The sequence below is a fragment of the Paracoccidioides brasiliensis genome (assembly GCF_000150735.1).
Source record: "Paracoccidioides brasiliensis Pb18 unplaced genomic scaffold supercont2.40, whole genome shotgun sequence".
NCBI lineage: Eukaryota > Fungi > Ascomycota > Eurotiomycetes > Onygenales > Ajellomycetaceae > Paracoccidioides > Paracoccidioides brasiliensis.
This window is the reverse complement of record NW_011371397.1, coordinates 1-16,080: the sequence shown is the minus strand read 5'-3', so window position 1 is coordinate 16,080 and position 16,080 is coordinate 1. Positions and strand designations below refer to the sequence as shown.

The 16,080-nt window shown below is 36.9% G+C and overlaps 3 protein-coding genes across 3 annotated transcripts; 1 reads left to right on the top strand and 2 right to left on the bottom strand.

Annotated features, from left to right (window-relative positions):
* Positions 1-7,672: 7,672 nt before the first annotated feature.
* Positions 7,673-8,517, top strand: PADG_08725 (uncharacterized protein; the record flags this gene model as incomplete). Its single annotated transcript, XM_010765727.1, has 2 exons — positions 7,673-7,821; positions 7,893-8,517. The coding sequence occupies 2 exons, from the start codon at positions 7,673-7,675 to the stop codon at positions 8,515-8,517; spliced, it is 774 nt and encodes a 257-aa protein (XP_010764029.1).
* A 920-nt stretch (positions 8,518-9,437) lies between these two features.
* Positions 9,438-10,047, bottom strand: PADG_08724 (uncharacterized protein; the record flags this gene model as incomplete). Its single annotated transcript, XM_010765726.1, has 3 exons — positions 9,438-9,613; positions 9,728-9,828; positions 9,908-10,047. 3 exons carry the CDS (start codon positions 10,045-10,047, stop codon positions 9,438-9,440), a joined length of 417 nt encoding a protein of 138 aa, XP_010764028.1.
* Positions 10,048-11,286: 1,239 nt separating this feature from the next.
* Positions 11,287-12,666, bottom strand: PADG_08723 (uncharacterized protein; the record flags this gene model as incomplete). The annotated part of the gene is made up of 2 exons (XM_010765725.1): positions 11,287-12,473; positions 12,546-12,666. The coding sequence occupies 2 exons, from the start codon at positions 12,664-12,666 to the stop codon at positions 11,287-11,289; spliced, it is 1,308 nt and encodes a 435-aa protein (XP_010764027.1).
* Positions 12,667-16,080: the final 3,414 nt, after the last annotated feature.

The following is a 16,080-nucleotide window of genomic DNA, read 5'->3' as shown; positions in this document are numbered from 1 at the left end:
TTAAGCTCTAAGAACTAGAGGCTAGTCCTTCTATATAACAAGAACAAATTGCTTGAGAAAGGGAAGAAAAGAATGAGATGAGAACTTGAGCTTAAGCAAGCTCACATAGCATGATCACATGCACATGTGCAAATGATGACTAGGCTGAGTCAGTTAGTCAGAGTGAATCTAGAGGTTCAACTTCTTATAATACTTCTCTTCTCTCTTTTTGTTGCAGGTCTTTACAACTATTTAAAGCCCTCTTTATATCTAATTTTACCTGCTGAGAGGCCTCTCAAGCATTCAAGACCATCACTTCTTGTAGAAGACTTGTGTCATTTCATATAGACTCAGTCTAATCTACTCATTTAATATAATATTGCTTTTTCCTTCAGTAGATTCATTCACTTTGAATTTTCTTAATCTCAAATTCAGATTCTTCTAAGATCTCTATAGCAGATGACTATCAGTGAGTTTGTCTCTGACTAGGCAGAGGATCTGTTGCTGCAGCATGTAGAAGCTTTACATTAAAGATATTGTGAATGTCAGATAAGACATTCAGTTAATAAGTATGAAATTCTATCTTTTCTAGCATGGTATATTGATTATATTTCATGTCCAGCTTCTTGCACAGATGATTAGTTCTTATGTTTTCTAAGCTCAACCAGACCTTATGTTCAGATTGAAAGCTTGAAGCTGAGTCTCTTCATCTATTTATGTATTTCTCTTGAGATCACTGAGCATCTATCATTTTTACTTGAGCTCACTTCAACACTTAATGAGCCTTTCTCATATAATCATCTGAAAACTCAATGAAATTATATAATATTTCAACAGTGGGTGCATCAGCTATATCAATGAAGAAGACATAGAAAAAATGTATTAAAAAGAATAAGCTCATGTCTGTTGAGACAGCATCTCTATTATTGATGACCAGCTCTGCTAGAGAAAGTCATTCACATCAGTCATTCTGTTGAAAGCTAACATACTTGTGTAGATAGATTTCTAGAGTCTGATTCATTTGCTCTGTGACTCCATCAGTCTCTGAGTAATAGACTGTGAAAAGTCATCTCTTAATGTCTAATTTCTCATACACTCAAGTTCAAAACATGCTTGTGAAAGCCAATCCTTGATCTGACACTATCATCTTAGAGATGCTATGTTGAGAGATGATGTTGTGAAGAAACACTCTAGTCACTGTCTCTGCATCAATTTTCTTAACTGCTTTTAATATAACCTTCTTAATCAGTCTGTCTGTTATAATCATAATGTTTATATATTCTTTAGAGCTTGATAAGTTCACAATAAAGTTCATAGAAAGCTCCTGCCACATGCATTCAGAAATGAGAAGAGGCTTAAGCAGTCTCTGATGTCAATCTCTCCATGCAGTGTTTGATCTGTAAAGATGATAGTTTCTAATCATTCTTCTCACATCAGCAGCATAGCCTAGCCAGTAAAACTCACATCTTAGAACTTCTGCCATTTGCTCTTACCCAGGATGGCTGGTAAGAGATGAGTCATGAGCCTTGTGTACTAATCTAGTTCAAAGAGGTTTGAAGTCTGGCACTCACTTACAATCTTGAAAGAGAAGCTCCTCATTCTCATTTAAAAAGCACTCAGAGACAGAGGTCTTAATGCTGAGTTCAGAAGAAAATCTGAATCTTCATTCACAAAGAGTTTGCTTCAGACACTGCAGAATCTTGTCATTTTTGCAGATCTCATTTCACTGAGCTTGAAGAGACATCATGAATTCCATGCTGGCAGTAGCCACTATTGATTTCATTCCAGATGCTAGTACATTAAACTTAAATAGTTGAGCTTATCTCTGCTTGATTCTCTCATCATCAGTGCTCTGTGACATGTTCTGCTCTCTTCACAATAGAATATCTGGTCCAGTATTCAACTTCTCTGGCCAGTAATCAATTCTGAAGTTGAATCAATAGAGAATATCTATTCAATGTAGTTGTCTTTTGTTTAGTCTGTATATAGTCATGAAGTATTCTAGATTCTTATGATCTGTGAGAATTTTGAATTTCTTTACACTTTGTAGCTCAGTATTCTATTTCTTTAAAATACTCAATTATCACTAATAACTTCTTATCATGAATCTCATAGTTGCATTCCGCAGGCGAATGCTTGTAAGAGAAGAAGGTATATGAGTGTAGAATACTCTGCTCATTATATTGTAGCAGCACTTCTTCTGAGATATAATCTGAGAAGTTCATTTTTAATATAATCTCATGATCAGAGTCAAATTGAAGCAGAATCAGAGTAGAGATAAACATTGATTTTAGATACTTAAAAGCTTCCTCAGCCTTGCTCATCCACAAAAAAGAAACATTCTTGCATGTAAGAATTATCAGTGAGGTTGCAATTTTTTAGAAATCTCTGATAAATCATCTATAGAAATTGACAAAGTCTAAAATTTCTTGTACATCTTTAAGAGTAGTAGGTATCACTCATTTCAAAACAGCTTTAACCTTCTTCAGATTCATTTATATATTCTTGCTCACTTTAATGATGAATTCAAGATATTTTATGCTGTTCATCTCAAACTTACTCTTTCTGATATCTGCCTGCAGGCCTACTTTCTGTAGATATATAAGTATTTTTTATACATGCTCATGATGCTTCTATAAGCTTATTAAGGAAAATATCAAGATGTCATTTAAATAGACTGAGAGGAAGTCGTCCAGATATCTATGTAATGCTCAGTTGATATATTTTTGAAATGTGCTCAGAGCATTGACTAAATCAAAGAGTGTAATCAGTCATTCAAATAGTCTGTATCTGATTCTAAAGACTGTCATCCACTTATCATCTTTTATGATTTGAATCTTGTAAAAAGCTGCAATAATGTCCAGCTTAGTGAACTATTTAGTCTGTCTAATTCACTATAGAGTCTCACTGATTAATGGTGGAGAATATTGATTCTTTTAAGTGATTTTGTTAAGAGTTTGATAGTTCACATAGAATCTTAGCCCACCTCTAGACTTCTTCATGAATAGTATGAGGGTGGCTGTGTAGAAGTTGCTCACTCTAATAAAACTCTTATCTAGATAATTTGTAAGAGTCTTTCACAAAGTCAGTAGTTTCTCTCAAGATATATTATATAGTGAGCCTCAAGGGGGTTGTTCCATACTATCATCAGTTTTTTTAATTAGTTCAATCTCTTGATCTTTACCTGAGCCATGAAGTGAGAGTAGAGCATCAGCAGCTTTCTTATCAAATATGTTCAAAAACTCATAATAATGTTCAGACAGCTTTTCTCTAGGGTCAATCTTTGATTTCACTTTTAAAGTCTTTTGAATATCAGTCAAACTGACAGTGAAGATCTCAATGTTTCACTTCTCTTGAGTGCTTACAAACCTAGAGAAGCTTACAGTAGAGATGAGAATCATGTCAGCTTTTGCATTTGAACTAGACTCTACCTCTGTGCCACTCTCTTCAAATCTCACAATTCTTTGATAAGAAATCACAGTCATCTTTTGCTGGGCCAGCCAGAGGTTATCTAGATACATATTATGATCATATAACTCATTCACCATATAGAGAAAAGCCCATTCAATTATATGACTGCTTATATCAATTTGAATGCCAGTCACTATGCTTGTGGAGAGTCTCATGAAGTCTTCAAAGCCAGTTATTTTAACAGAGAGAATTTCAATGCACAGAAGCTTATGCTTGTTAATATAGAATTGAAAAATAAGACCATAGACATTACATTTACTGTCTATCATTGCTCTAGTCTAAAAGATATTATCTATTAAAGCATCAATAGTGAAGGGTTTAAATATCATCTTAGATTTAAATCCTCTTCATTGCTTCTTCATAAGCTTCTTATTTCACTTCTTCTAGTGTCTTTTGATTGAAGCTATTCTTCTTTCTGAATTCTTACTCATATCCACATCATCATTATCCAGTATCAGCTTGAGGATCACTTTAGCTATTGTGGGAATAGCAGAGTGTCTGGAAGATTTGAACAGACAGCTCTTAATCATATAACCTTCAGCTTCACATCTCAGGCACAGGTCTTGCTCTCTTCTTTGATTAATCTCTGTCTGATTTATCAATTTGATGTGATGAGCACTTGAGGTCACAGCATCAGAAGAGAGATCTTTTAGATCATCAGTGAAAGCTTGAGACTAGTTTCATTGATTGAGAACAGCATGACAAAGTAGAAAGTGTAGATTAGACATTGTATGATTTGAAGAAGATCTGTTCTTGCAATGTTTAGATCACTGTCTTAAAGTCTTAAGCTCAGAGAGTTGATGATCAACTAATCTAAGCTTTTCACAGTAATTCTCATAGAGAGACAGTTCTCTTACACCCACCATGCCTTTCCTCAGCTTCATGCTTAGAGCAGATTTTCAATATCTCTTTTTAACATGATCATCTCATCTGTGGCTGCCAGCTTTCAGCAGTAGCTGATTAAATTCAGACAGAAAGTCAAAAAGAGCTCTTCTACTTTGTTATAGATTGTTGAGCTTTTGCATAATCTTTTTCTGTCATGCAGAATCACTAAAGAGCATGTGTGTCTGCTTCAATAAGCTCTCTATCATGAAGTTGATCTTGTTCTTATTATTCTCAACTCAGAGATAAACTCAAGCTGCTGTCATTTCTTTCAGTCTTGAGTACACATATCAAACACATTTCTCATTATTGCCTAAAGTTTTCCCATCAATTTTAAGATTTGATTGAAGCTTTAGCTCTCACTGAGAGTGATGCTTCAGATTAGAATTATCATACTTCTCACAGTCTGATAGCTTGATCTTTAATCTTCTGACTGCAATGAATGATTGCAAGTTTGATTAAGAGAGAGTTGATGTCAGAGTGTTCAAAGCTTGACATAGATTAGCTATTTCAGCTTGCTGAGCTGCTATTAAATTCTTGTTCTCACACTGGACCTGTTTCTGCTGTTGAAAAAAGATCATTCATTGTTGTTCAAAGCTGCTGAAGGCATCTCTGCTCATTGCTTTATATTGATTCATTTGTATATTTATTATACAAGTCTGTCACTTTATCTTGTTCAGCTAGATGTTTTCAATGTTGCTCATTTGTTCATTAGCACAATTGCTAACTCAGTCTATTCATATACCAGTGCTATCACTGGACTTTGTGATGCAGAATTTAAGACTCTCAATAGTCTATCATATGTCAATATATTTGCTGAGCTTCATGATACAGAATTAAGACTTTCAGTGACTTATCAATGAAAGAAGTCAAGCAATTCATAATGTAAAGAGTTAAGCTCTAAGAACTAGAGGCTAGTCCTTCTATATAACAAGGATGAATTGCTTGAGAAAGAGAAGAAAAGAATGAGACAAGAACTCAAGCTTAAGCAAACTCGCGTAGCATGATCACGTGCGCACGTGCAAATGATGGCTAGGCTGAGTCAGCCAGCCAGAGCGAATCTAGGGGTTCAACTTCTTATAAAATGATAAAAATCTTGAATCACATTTTCATTATTGCACTTTATATCAACAATTAATAATCAATCTAAAATAAAAAAATTATCTATATCATTCTCAGTATGTGTATCATCTTTAAATTTGATTTAATTTCTCTTCTATTAGTGATATAAATAAGTTATTGTTAATTTTTATGAAATTAACTTCAAGTCTTCATCACTTTTTATTCTGCTTTTTTTCAGCTTCATTATTCTTATATTATCTGATTTTTCTATTGACATCTTTAATAGTGAGGACTCTCTCTACTTGAATCTAATGACAGATTGTTTTAGCTCTATGGTAATTACTGATGTTGAGAAAGTTCTCTAATTCAGTGATCTGTTGCTTATTAAGTTCTGCATTGATTAGACATACTTTGAATTATCTTTGATGAGAATAGTTAAAAGAAAGAGATAAATATATGATTTGAATTATTCTTATCTTCATAAATTTGTAGTGAAGGAGATGATAAGATTCACTGCTTAAGAGAGTCAAGAACTTAGTCAGAATTTCATGAATATATATCATATTGAGCTCATTCTGCAGCTATTTGTATCAGATTTAAAGATTTGCTTTTGCATAGATGAGAGATTTTGTAAAAACTGCTGTTTTTCATACTTAACATGATTATGACATGCAGTATAATTAACTGCTTTTGAATAATAATACTTATATTGATAAAATGATAGATTATTCATAAATTGTGACAAATGAGTAGCATGCAATGAAAATTTATATAGAATTATCTTATGAAAATTTGCATATCATATGAACTTTTCAATAATATGAAATTTATGATTATTTATTAAAAATAATTAATGACTTCTCTTCTATCTTTTTTTCTGTAGTAGTATTAAAATATTTGAGTTTTTTAAATTCAATCTCATCATTTATAAATTCAGTATCTGATATAGCAATTCTATAATTGCTGAGTATATCTGTTTGTATATATCAATTCTTCAAATATGTTTTGAAGACTAAGATTATTAATGATAAAATGATATAATTATTCATGAATACATATTCAATGACTATAATCAAATCTTTTAAAAAAAATGAAAAAATAATAAAATTAGCTTTTTTAAAAATAGTTATAACTCATTTTTCACATTTTTATTCTTCTTGAAATTCAATCTCATTGAAGTTGTATGTGTTATAGATGTGAAATTGATACTGCTCAAATAAAAATTGAAGATGTTCAAATGATGTATTAATATATTCAATATCTTCAACTGTCACTTTCTTTGAATTCATTAACTTTTATTTCACTTTTTTATACTCAGATAGATATTCAATGAATCTATAAGTTTACATCTTGCTGACTTTTGAAGAAGAGATAGTAGAATCTATATGCTGATGTCTGAGCATTGAATTTGTGAAATTTTTAATATGTTCAGCTGTGAAAGAATAATTCTTTTCATCAAATAGTTTGACTCATCATTTAATTGCATTTTTCTGACTCTTATTTAGTCGCTCATTAACTGAAATCTTTGCAGTATTCGGATTTCTTTCATTGATACACACTCAGAAACTGATAAGAAACCTCAAATTCTTGTGACAAAGACAGTATTTTAGAATTTAAGTTTTTTTAATATTAAATGATAGTTTTTTGAATATGATCTTCAATATTTTTATCCTTATTTGACATTGTGGTGAGTTATTAATTGATGAAGATGATGAAGATGATGAAATTGTAAGATTTTTATCATTTTGATGTTTTTATCATTTTGATATGGCGCACCCACATGAGGTGTGGGTTGCGCAGCGGCACGATTAGCAGTTAGCAACACAGAGAGTTCCTTCTTATGCAGCTCGCGTTCACGCCCTAACTCAAGTCAATCAAGTCAAGTATTCTTTGCAGCAATTTCTCCAAATATTGAAGAACTTATGAAAAGCCAGCCAAGTTATTGGTGAAATAAGAAATGGATTTGATGGATACAGCAAGTGGAAGACAAGATTGACAGAGAGATGGATATGATTGATTTGAGCAGGACAGTAGCGGAGCCTAGCTTCCTATTATGGACTAGCGCACTGCACAGTAGTCCGAGATAGGCTACCAATATAACCACTTGAGCCTCCCACATAATATACATGTACATCACATGTGGTGTGCGACTTCGGCGTCATGTCCAACACAATCAACCGGAGCAGGTTGATACGACAGCGCACATAGCGTAGTATGGCTGGTAGCAAACGTTCCTGGGAAGGCAAATTTAGTTAAGAGTCCACAGGCAATAATAACTATGGCATTTGAAAGAGCCAATGTGAACACAGACACAGCTGCCATCCAGAGGATATTTGGAGCCTTCCGCAGCGAGCTCGACGAACATCATGACCGTCGGGAGCGTGTTATCAAAGCCTCTAGGGATATTACAGCCTTAAGCAAAAAGATGTATGCCATACTTCCATTATCGCAGCATCTTACTTGGTCACCACTGAATTAACAACTTTGTGACATGTTAGAATATTCTCCTTGCATAGAGTTCGCTCTCTCAACAAACCTCTGCCCAAGAACGTCTCCAAAGACAACCACGACCGCTTTGCACTAATAAAAAAGCTCTTTACCTCTATCCTCCCCGACCTTGCTGGTATTAATGCTTACCGTTATCAATGGCAGACCAGCCCCGGTATCCAAGAGTACATTGAAGCAGTCACATTCCAACACTACATCGAGACCCAGCAACTGATGTCCCAAAAAGACGTAATTAGCTCACTTCCTCACGGTATTCTGGTGACGGCGGCAGACTACATCTTGGGTGTGTTTGACTTAACGGGGGAAATGATGCGTTTTGCCATAACGAGCATGGCCGCCGGATCGAACGTTAACATGTCAGTCGACGGACCTGGTGAGCAAAACCACGAGCTGGATAAGTGTGTCGGTAGTATATTGATACATATGCAACAATTGCGGGTAATGCTCGAATCGATAAATGTGCCACTCGGATATAGCTTGAATAGGGATTTTTGGAAGAAACTGGAGTTGATGCAGAACAGCGTGGAGAAAGTGGAGCGGGAGGCATATGGATTGATTGTACGGAGCAGTGAACGGTCCGGTGTGTTGATGCCGGATGTGTTTGGCGCCGACTGATGTGGTGAGCTATTGAGAATTTATAAACACCCTATTTATTCTACGCTGTTGATGTCCACGTTCTACTTGTTTATTGCGGGGACGATGTGTAAATGCGACTTTCTGGACAAGGAGTCATGGATTTTCGATACAGAAAAGCCTAACATTGGCTGTTTGCATTGATTGCATGTCGAATGATATTGCGCACAGCTGCATATCTATGTATGTCAGTAAGGGGTCGATAGAGTAAGTCTGGTATTACGCGTTCCGCATATCCAGGGTTTTTTACTTTTTTTCTTTTCTTTTCTTGTTTTCTTTTTTGTTGATAAACCGTATTTATTCCAATGGCAATGAATAATTCTTAAGCTCCTCTCCTCAAGTATTCTGAATTAACTGTTACCGCGAGTGGGAATGTATGACAATACAACTGACTGCTAAAGCTGGCCATTATCCTCAAATAGCTACCGTACGATGGTACAACGAGTATGACATCAACAGGATATTCCAGACTTATTTCATAATTGACAAGGATTACCCCTAAGAGAGAAGTATCCCTTTAATACCAAGGAAAAGGGAAAAGAACTTCAGAACCGCAACATATTCACCAATCTGAAGCTTCGAGGACAGATTTGACTACTCCTAGCAATTTCTGACGCAAGCACGTGCTGCCTTAAATTTGAAAGATGATGATCAGAGAAATAGAGAGACAAGATGCATTAACTGGCGGTGTCATACGCAATCATCAGAAACTTTTATGTATGCACATTATATCTCCCATCAATGAAAAACTGGAACTACAATTCAAAAATATAATAAAAATAAAAATAAGTAAAAGTAAATGCAAAGGAAAGAAAAGAATACCATAAAGTCCTTCATTATCCCAGTAATCCGTGACTCGTGTCGTTTGTTACACGTGTATGGGAAAGCTGGACATTATAACGTTAAGTAGCGTGAGTGGGATTATCACTTTCATCCAGAATACCCCGATTGATGAGCTCTTCAGGCTTCGGACGACTCTGAATCTTATGCTCAAGGTTGTCGGTCAGCATATGCTTTTGGAGTTCACGGGCGTACGCCTGGAGGGCTGGGGCTGCGGTGGAAGACGAGAGGATGTTCCCTATATGTTACTGTTAGAACTGCACATGTGTGTATTTACATGTACGTATCTACTGTACAGCACAGTACGTACATCAAACTAAGTATAAGGGGTAAATTAGAGATAAATGCATACTCTCAACAAGGTCCTCACGATCAGGCCTTTTCTCCAGGTGTCTTTTGAGGCTGTCTGCGGCCTTCTGGCGGGCCAGTTCCTGTTGTGCAGCTTGCAGGGACCTTAATGCAGAGATGGACGTTAATTTAGGGGTGCAATTTTAAACACATAAGATAGGCCGGGGACCGAATGAAGGCATACGGGGCAACTTTGGTATCCAGCAAAATGTGCCTATCTTTCAGGTCCTGGGGGTTAGGCCGATGTTGGAGATACTTCTCCAGGGAGTTGCGCCGTTCTACGGGAGAGATACGGGAGGTGTCAATATTGGAGGACTGAGCCATGTTGACATAAACTAAACCAGCTGATGAAGGATTACAGAAGAAAGAGTTAGTAGTTAGTTTGGTAGAGTTGGTATGTATTGGAGAAGGCAAGATAGCAGTTGTCAGATTTGCTGACATGGGGCGGTGGAGACAGGCGGCGGAGAGGATGTCGAATAATGCTCCGTTAATAGTCTAATAACTACCGTTCCTCCGGTAAAATGATGTCGTAGGGATGAGTCAGCAGCCAGGGCAACCTGGCCTCAAGGACGAGTCTGTGATACGGAGCGGATTAAAGTTTTCTCACACAACAAACTACAACGAACGTTGAATGCAGGTTTGTTTGGATTTAGGTAACTGTACAGAGCACCTATTTGTAATTCAAGAAGAAAAATATTAAAATTTAAAGTGAAAACACAAATAAAAAGAAAAACAAGAGTTGTCCGCCTAAGGCATCTTATGGTTAATTAGAACAACAAATATTTCCTCCAAAAGCAGATCTCCAGCCAGCTCATTAATGCACTTTCTTTCCTCTCCCTCCCAACAAATACAAATTGCTACTCGACACTCATAACCGATTCTACCTTTCCCATAAGTAGCTGTAGCTATAAAATATCAAAATCCGTACTACGTAGAACCTATGATCTCCAGACATTCTAAACTAGAAAACCCGAATCCCAGTAGAGTCACGATAAATTCTGCGGTAATAAAGGATTCCCCTCCATTCGTTAGTGTGGAGAAGGCAAAGACGAAGAAGCTGGATTGCAGAAGAAAATTTCAAAAACAGTAAACCGTGGACATTTTGGTTTTCATTTCAGAATCCCTAATCTCCGCTTATTCCCGAAAAAAAGTCAACGGTCGTGAAGCGAAACTCTCAAGAAGATCGGGTTATGGAGTGACACAGAAGACGCCCATATTAGGTCTTTTGCTTTCTTTTCTTTATTTTTTTTTCTTTGTTTCTCTTTGTTTTCACCGCCTCTGCTTGTAAACAGCCAGCATACTGCATCACTCCCAAGGTCAGCCGACCGTGTCATCCAGTCGGTTTGAAAACCTCATCAAGATCTTGGTCTTCAGGACAGTCAAAAAAAATAGGACCATGGTCTAGAAAAAGAGTCCGGACCCACACTGTTGTTAAATCCTTTCTTTGGTCATTCACACTTTTTCTAGATTGATCGTATTACATCCACTCAGACCGACCATGATAGACTATTTAGGATACCGCTTCCAGTGGCCGAGTCAACTGCCCCGGACGAGACGGCACGTTCAAGGAACCCAAAGTTTGCCACGGCCTCTACCAGTGCCACGAAGAGAAGGGCCGCGACTAGCACCACGGCGTTTTGCGCGAGGATTGGAACGAATGAAACCTCGAAGATTTTCATTTGAAGCTGAAATTTCAACAGGAGTGGCCGATTTCGTAACTCCATAGTTTCGGCTAAAAGAATCAGGATCGATAGGAATAGATGGGACTCCGACAACAGCCTCCGCAACAGATTGGATGGCTGGTTTTCCGTTGCTACTATTGGTGCTGGCACTGGCAATCCGGTCACCTGCTGCTGATTTGCGATTGGCCGATCGTTTAATTGGGCCACCACGAGGAGCGGGTTTTGCTGGGCCTCTGGGAACGAATACAAGAACATCCTCCTCGCTCTCATCTTCGTATGAAAGCAACCTGTCGGGCTCCGCAACCTGATTCTTTTCGATGTACTTGCAATGGTTCTTGAATTCCTTCTCCTCATATATGATAGCTGTGCGCAACTGGTGAATATTCCTTGCCGAGATCCCGAACTTCTGGGCCCATGTCTGCGTGGACCAATTGTTAGTAACGAGGATGCAACTATTTACACCTGGTGTCACCCCAGGCTGACCGTGCAAACGCCAGAGAACAGCGCTAAGTAGTGGTTTGATGGTGGCAGGTACTGAGGGAATATTGGACCCAGAGGCAGAGCGACGGTGAGAATTTACGGAACCGTTAGCACTTCTCCCAGGTGCTGGAGCCGCAGCCAGCTTTACGGCCGTATATTCTGGACTTGTTTGTGAACTACCTGATGCAAGGGACGCAGGAATACTGCGAGTGCCACCAGAGGTTATCGAAACCACATCCGGCTCTTTCTTAAACTTAAGCCTGCTCAAAAGCATTTGGGACATCTCATTAAGATTTTGCGTCTCCTTGCATTCGGCTTTCGCTGCTCCATTCTCTATACCATTAGTTGATTCTTTGTCATCAGCGCCACTATCCGAGTCATCTTTGACGTCTTCTTCAAACTCCGGCAGAAAGTATTTTTCCGCTTCTTCCCACGTCTCGAACTGTTCCATCGGACCCTGAAGTGCTATTTTTGAGGAAGGGATGTCATGTTTGCCGGATGTAACACGATCAAGAAAACGGACAGCTTCTCGTGCGTTCATACCGATCTGCGCGCTGGATTTCTTCAGGGTGCGGAGGCGCTCAAGTGCTTGGGGATATTAGCAACACAGCAGGAAATGTCAAGTGGACATTAACACGGCAGGAGAAATCCAATACATACTATAGAGAGGAACAATAAGAGTAATGGCACCAAGCGACGTCCATTTTTTAATTTCGCTGATATTAGTAGTGAGTGCGGTATCGTCAACGACACAATGGAAAACTTTTCGGTCGATCGACATGCTGTCTCTTGGCGGGAGGTTCTCCTTCGAAGGTTCGTCGTAAAAATTTTTTTTTTTTTTTTAAAAATATATATATATATATATATCGATATTACGAAATATTTATTGACAATGTATTAACTGCTGCACAAAAAGATGTCATTAGCGTTCAAACACTCTGCTGCGTGCATGAAAGACGAGTCAGCCACAACCAACTCCAACACTTAACTCCAAGTCGCAACTAGCAACTAGGAATGCGCAGTATATGGCAGAATGGTGCGAAGAAATAACAAGAGTGACTTCTGATGAAGGCAGAAGCCAGAAGTACGCCAAGGCCAACCAAGAACTCACCACAAGAAATGTAGTCAAAAAAGGCAGTTGTCTGAAGCATTTTCGCTTATCTAAGTAATAGACTGGAAAGAAATCAGGTCTTGTAAAGATATCGGAAACGGCCCAACTATCGTAGCGAGAATAAAGTATGGACGGACGAGGTGAACAACGGCTGACATCGACGGCGCGGAAGCTGGGATTGGGGTTGGGGTTGCAGAAGGATGGAGATGAAGTCAAGTCGAAAGGTTTGTGAAGATTGAAGCTTGGCATGGGTGACTAAGCGAAGTCGTTAGTTTAGGTGCTTCCTTTTGTGGATAACCCTAATCACGTGCCACATATATGGTTTAGATTTCAGCCAGATGGATCAACACACAGCAACAATTTATTCTTCATGAGGTCATAAAGCACTCCTCTCGATCAGGAATAATGTTATGTAAAGGTAAAGATAATCTCAAGAATGTAGTGGTATCGAGAATGCGGTGCCCTATGGGTGAAACGTGCAAGGCACGCTAGGCGCGGCGTAACAATACGCCGGGGCTAACCCAAAAGGGAGATAAGGCGGTTGCCCGATGGGAAACGTCCAAGGCATGCTCGGCGCGGTGTAACAATACGCCGAGGCTAACCCAAAGGGGAGGTGATGGTATGCTACAGCTAACGTAACCAATCACTCAACTGGCCAGATCACTCAACTGGCCACCTCCCCACTGTACATTAAACAAATCTTTAAATTCTGCTACCACTATATTAAATTATCCATTAAAAAATTATATACAATTAAATCCTAGCTCTGCAAGCATCCAGAGGTTCTATGTCCAGTATTCCCACACTTGCTGCAATGTGCTGATGCTCACTTTTTAGTGAATTGATTTGAATTCTCCACCTCTCTATTCATTATCTGCTGAGCAGTCTGAGCAGTCTGAGCTCTAGCTAATTCTTCTTCTCCAGTCAGAATTCCTTTCTGATCTATGTAAACACAGTCTTGTCCTCACTTGTGTTTCTGCTTCTCATTTGCAGCTTGTAAAGCCTTGTTCTCTTGAGTTAAAAGAGCACTCTCATGCATAGCTAGTTGACACCTTCAAACTAGTTGATCTAGAGCTTGGTTGATAGAACTAGGCAGGCTTTGTGTATGATGCTTGATAAACTGCTTGAGCTTGTTGAATTGACATTTCAATTGAACAGCATTTCAGAGAGTCTTTGAGATTCAGAAGGTCTGAGATTCATAAGATGTGTCTAAGAGACTTGATGTATGTAGTTGATAATATAGATGTTCAAAAACCTTCTCTGCATTGAATGACACTAAGTCTGTGACTCTGAATTCATTCTTAATAGTCATATTCTTCAATGCCTTCTTTCTAGCAGCAGAATATAGTTCTAGAAATTCCTTCTTATTCACATGATTAATGTCAAGTCTCATGTCAGATTCAATCTGCTTGCAATATGCCTTTTTCAAAAAAGCAAAGCAGCTCACATCTAGTGACTGCAGCAGATGAGAAGAATGAGATGACATATAGAAAGTTATAATAGCATTCTCTCTGCAGAATTGATCAAATTCAGCAGTGACATGACTCTTATGTTTATTCAAAATCAAGAGTCTATATCTTTCAACTGTATAAGTCTGAGTATGCTTGTTAAACATCTCTTTCAGTCATATTAGATCAAGCTGATCAGTGATTCAGCTATTCTCACTAATCTCAATTACTCAATTTGCTGACAGATTTGTATATCATGAAGTCTGATGTAGCTTGCTTTTGAGAATAATCATTGAAGACAGACTTTATTCTCTTGCATTGACTGACTCAATCACAGTCACTCATTCTCTATTTTCTGACTGTATAAGAGATGTCTTTCCAGCTCTTTCTGATCTAGTGATCACTAAGATTGTTGAAATAATTCTCATAAGAAAGTCAACTTCATCAAAATTATATGTATTCTTAGATAGAATTTCATACTTCTTCATGACATTATTCATCATTCTAAATCATCTTTTTATAATCTCTGAATCTTCACATAGAGCTCACTGATGATCATATCTGCATGTGAGTCTGATCTTCAGCTCAGAATGACATTTAATAAATCTCTACACTGAGCATTCTTCAATGCTAGAGAATATGCTAGATTCACAGACTCTGAGTAGCTCAATGATCATATATCATACACTTGCAATTCAAGAGAATAGGCCTCTCTCATCTGTAGAGATTATCTGTTAAACTAGAACTTCTTCTTCTATAGATGTCAATTTCTGATCTTGAGACTGAGATTTCACATGTGGAATGCCTTCATGTAGTCAATTGAATAAAGTAGTATGAGAGACATCATAGATCTTAGCAGCAGCTCAAATGCTAGAAATTTGCTTAATTTCATAGACTCTAATGATTAAAAGAAGTTTTTCTTCCTGATTAGAGGCTTGAATTTTCATTATGATTGAGAAATTGAGCTTTGATTGTTGATGATGAGTTGAAATTGAAAAGATTATCAGTTGAGTGATCTGGCCAGTTGAGTGATCAATTACATTACTCATCACATAATCTCATCATATTATATATTGTTCTCATTTAAGCTAGCAATGAATAAACATCAACATTATTCTCTCATAGATTATGATTCTTAGAAAGTTATTAAAAACTGCTGTAATAACATGCTAAAAACATCTCTATGTATCATTAAATATGTGTTTATATTATATATCTTATTATAAAAAATTGATAAAATCAAATAATCAATTTAATATTTGATGAATTATCTTACTTAATAAAAATATATATACTATCATATAAAAGAAGAAATTGAAAAATATTAAAAGCACAAGAATTAAATATAGACTTGTCTATATCTATAACTAAATGAAAAATAACTATCTTTGAGATATTTATTATTATTATAATTATTTTTTTTTATTTAAAATATATTAAGTCAATAACTATGATATTTATCTACTTAAATTAAAATTTAACTCTTTAACTAATATAATTAATAAATAGCATTTAATTCACATACTTATAAAGTTTTATTTTATTATTATTATTATTATTATTATTATTATTATTATTCTTCCCTCTTAGTATGTATTTAATTAATGACTATAATAATTATTTTTATAAACTAGGA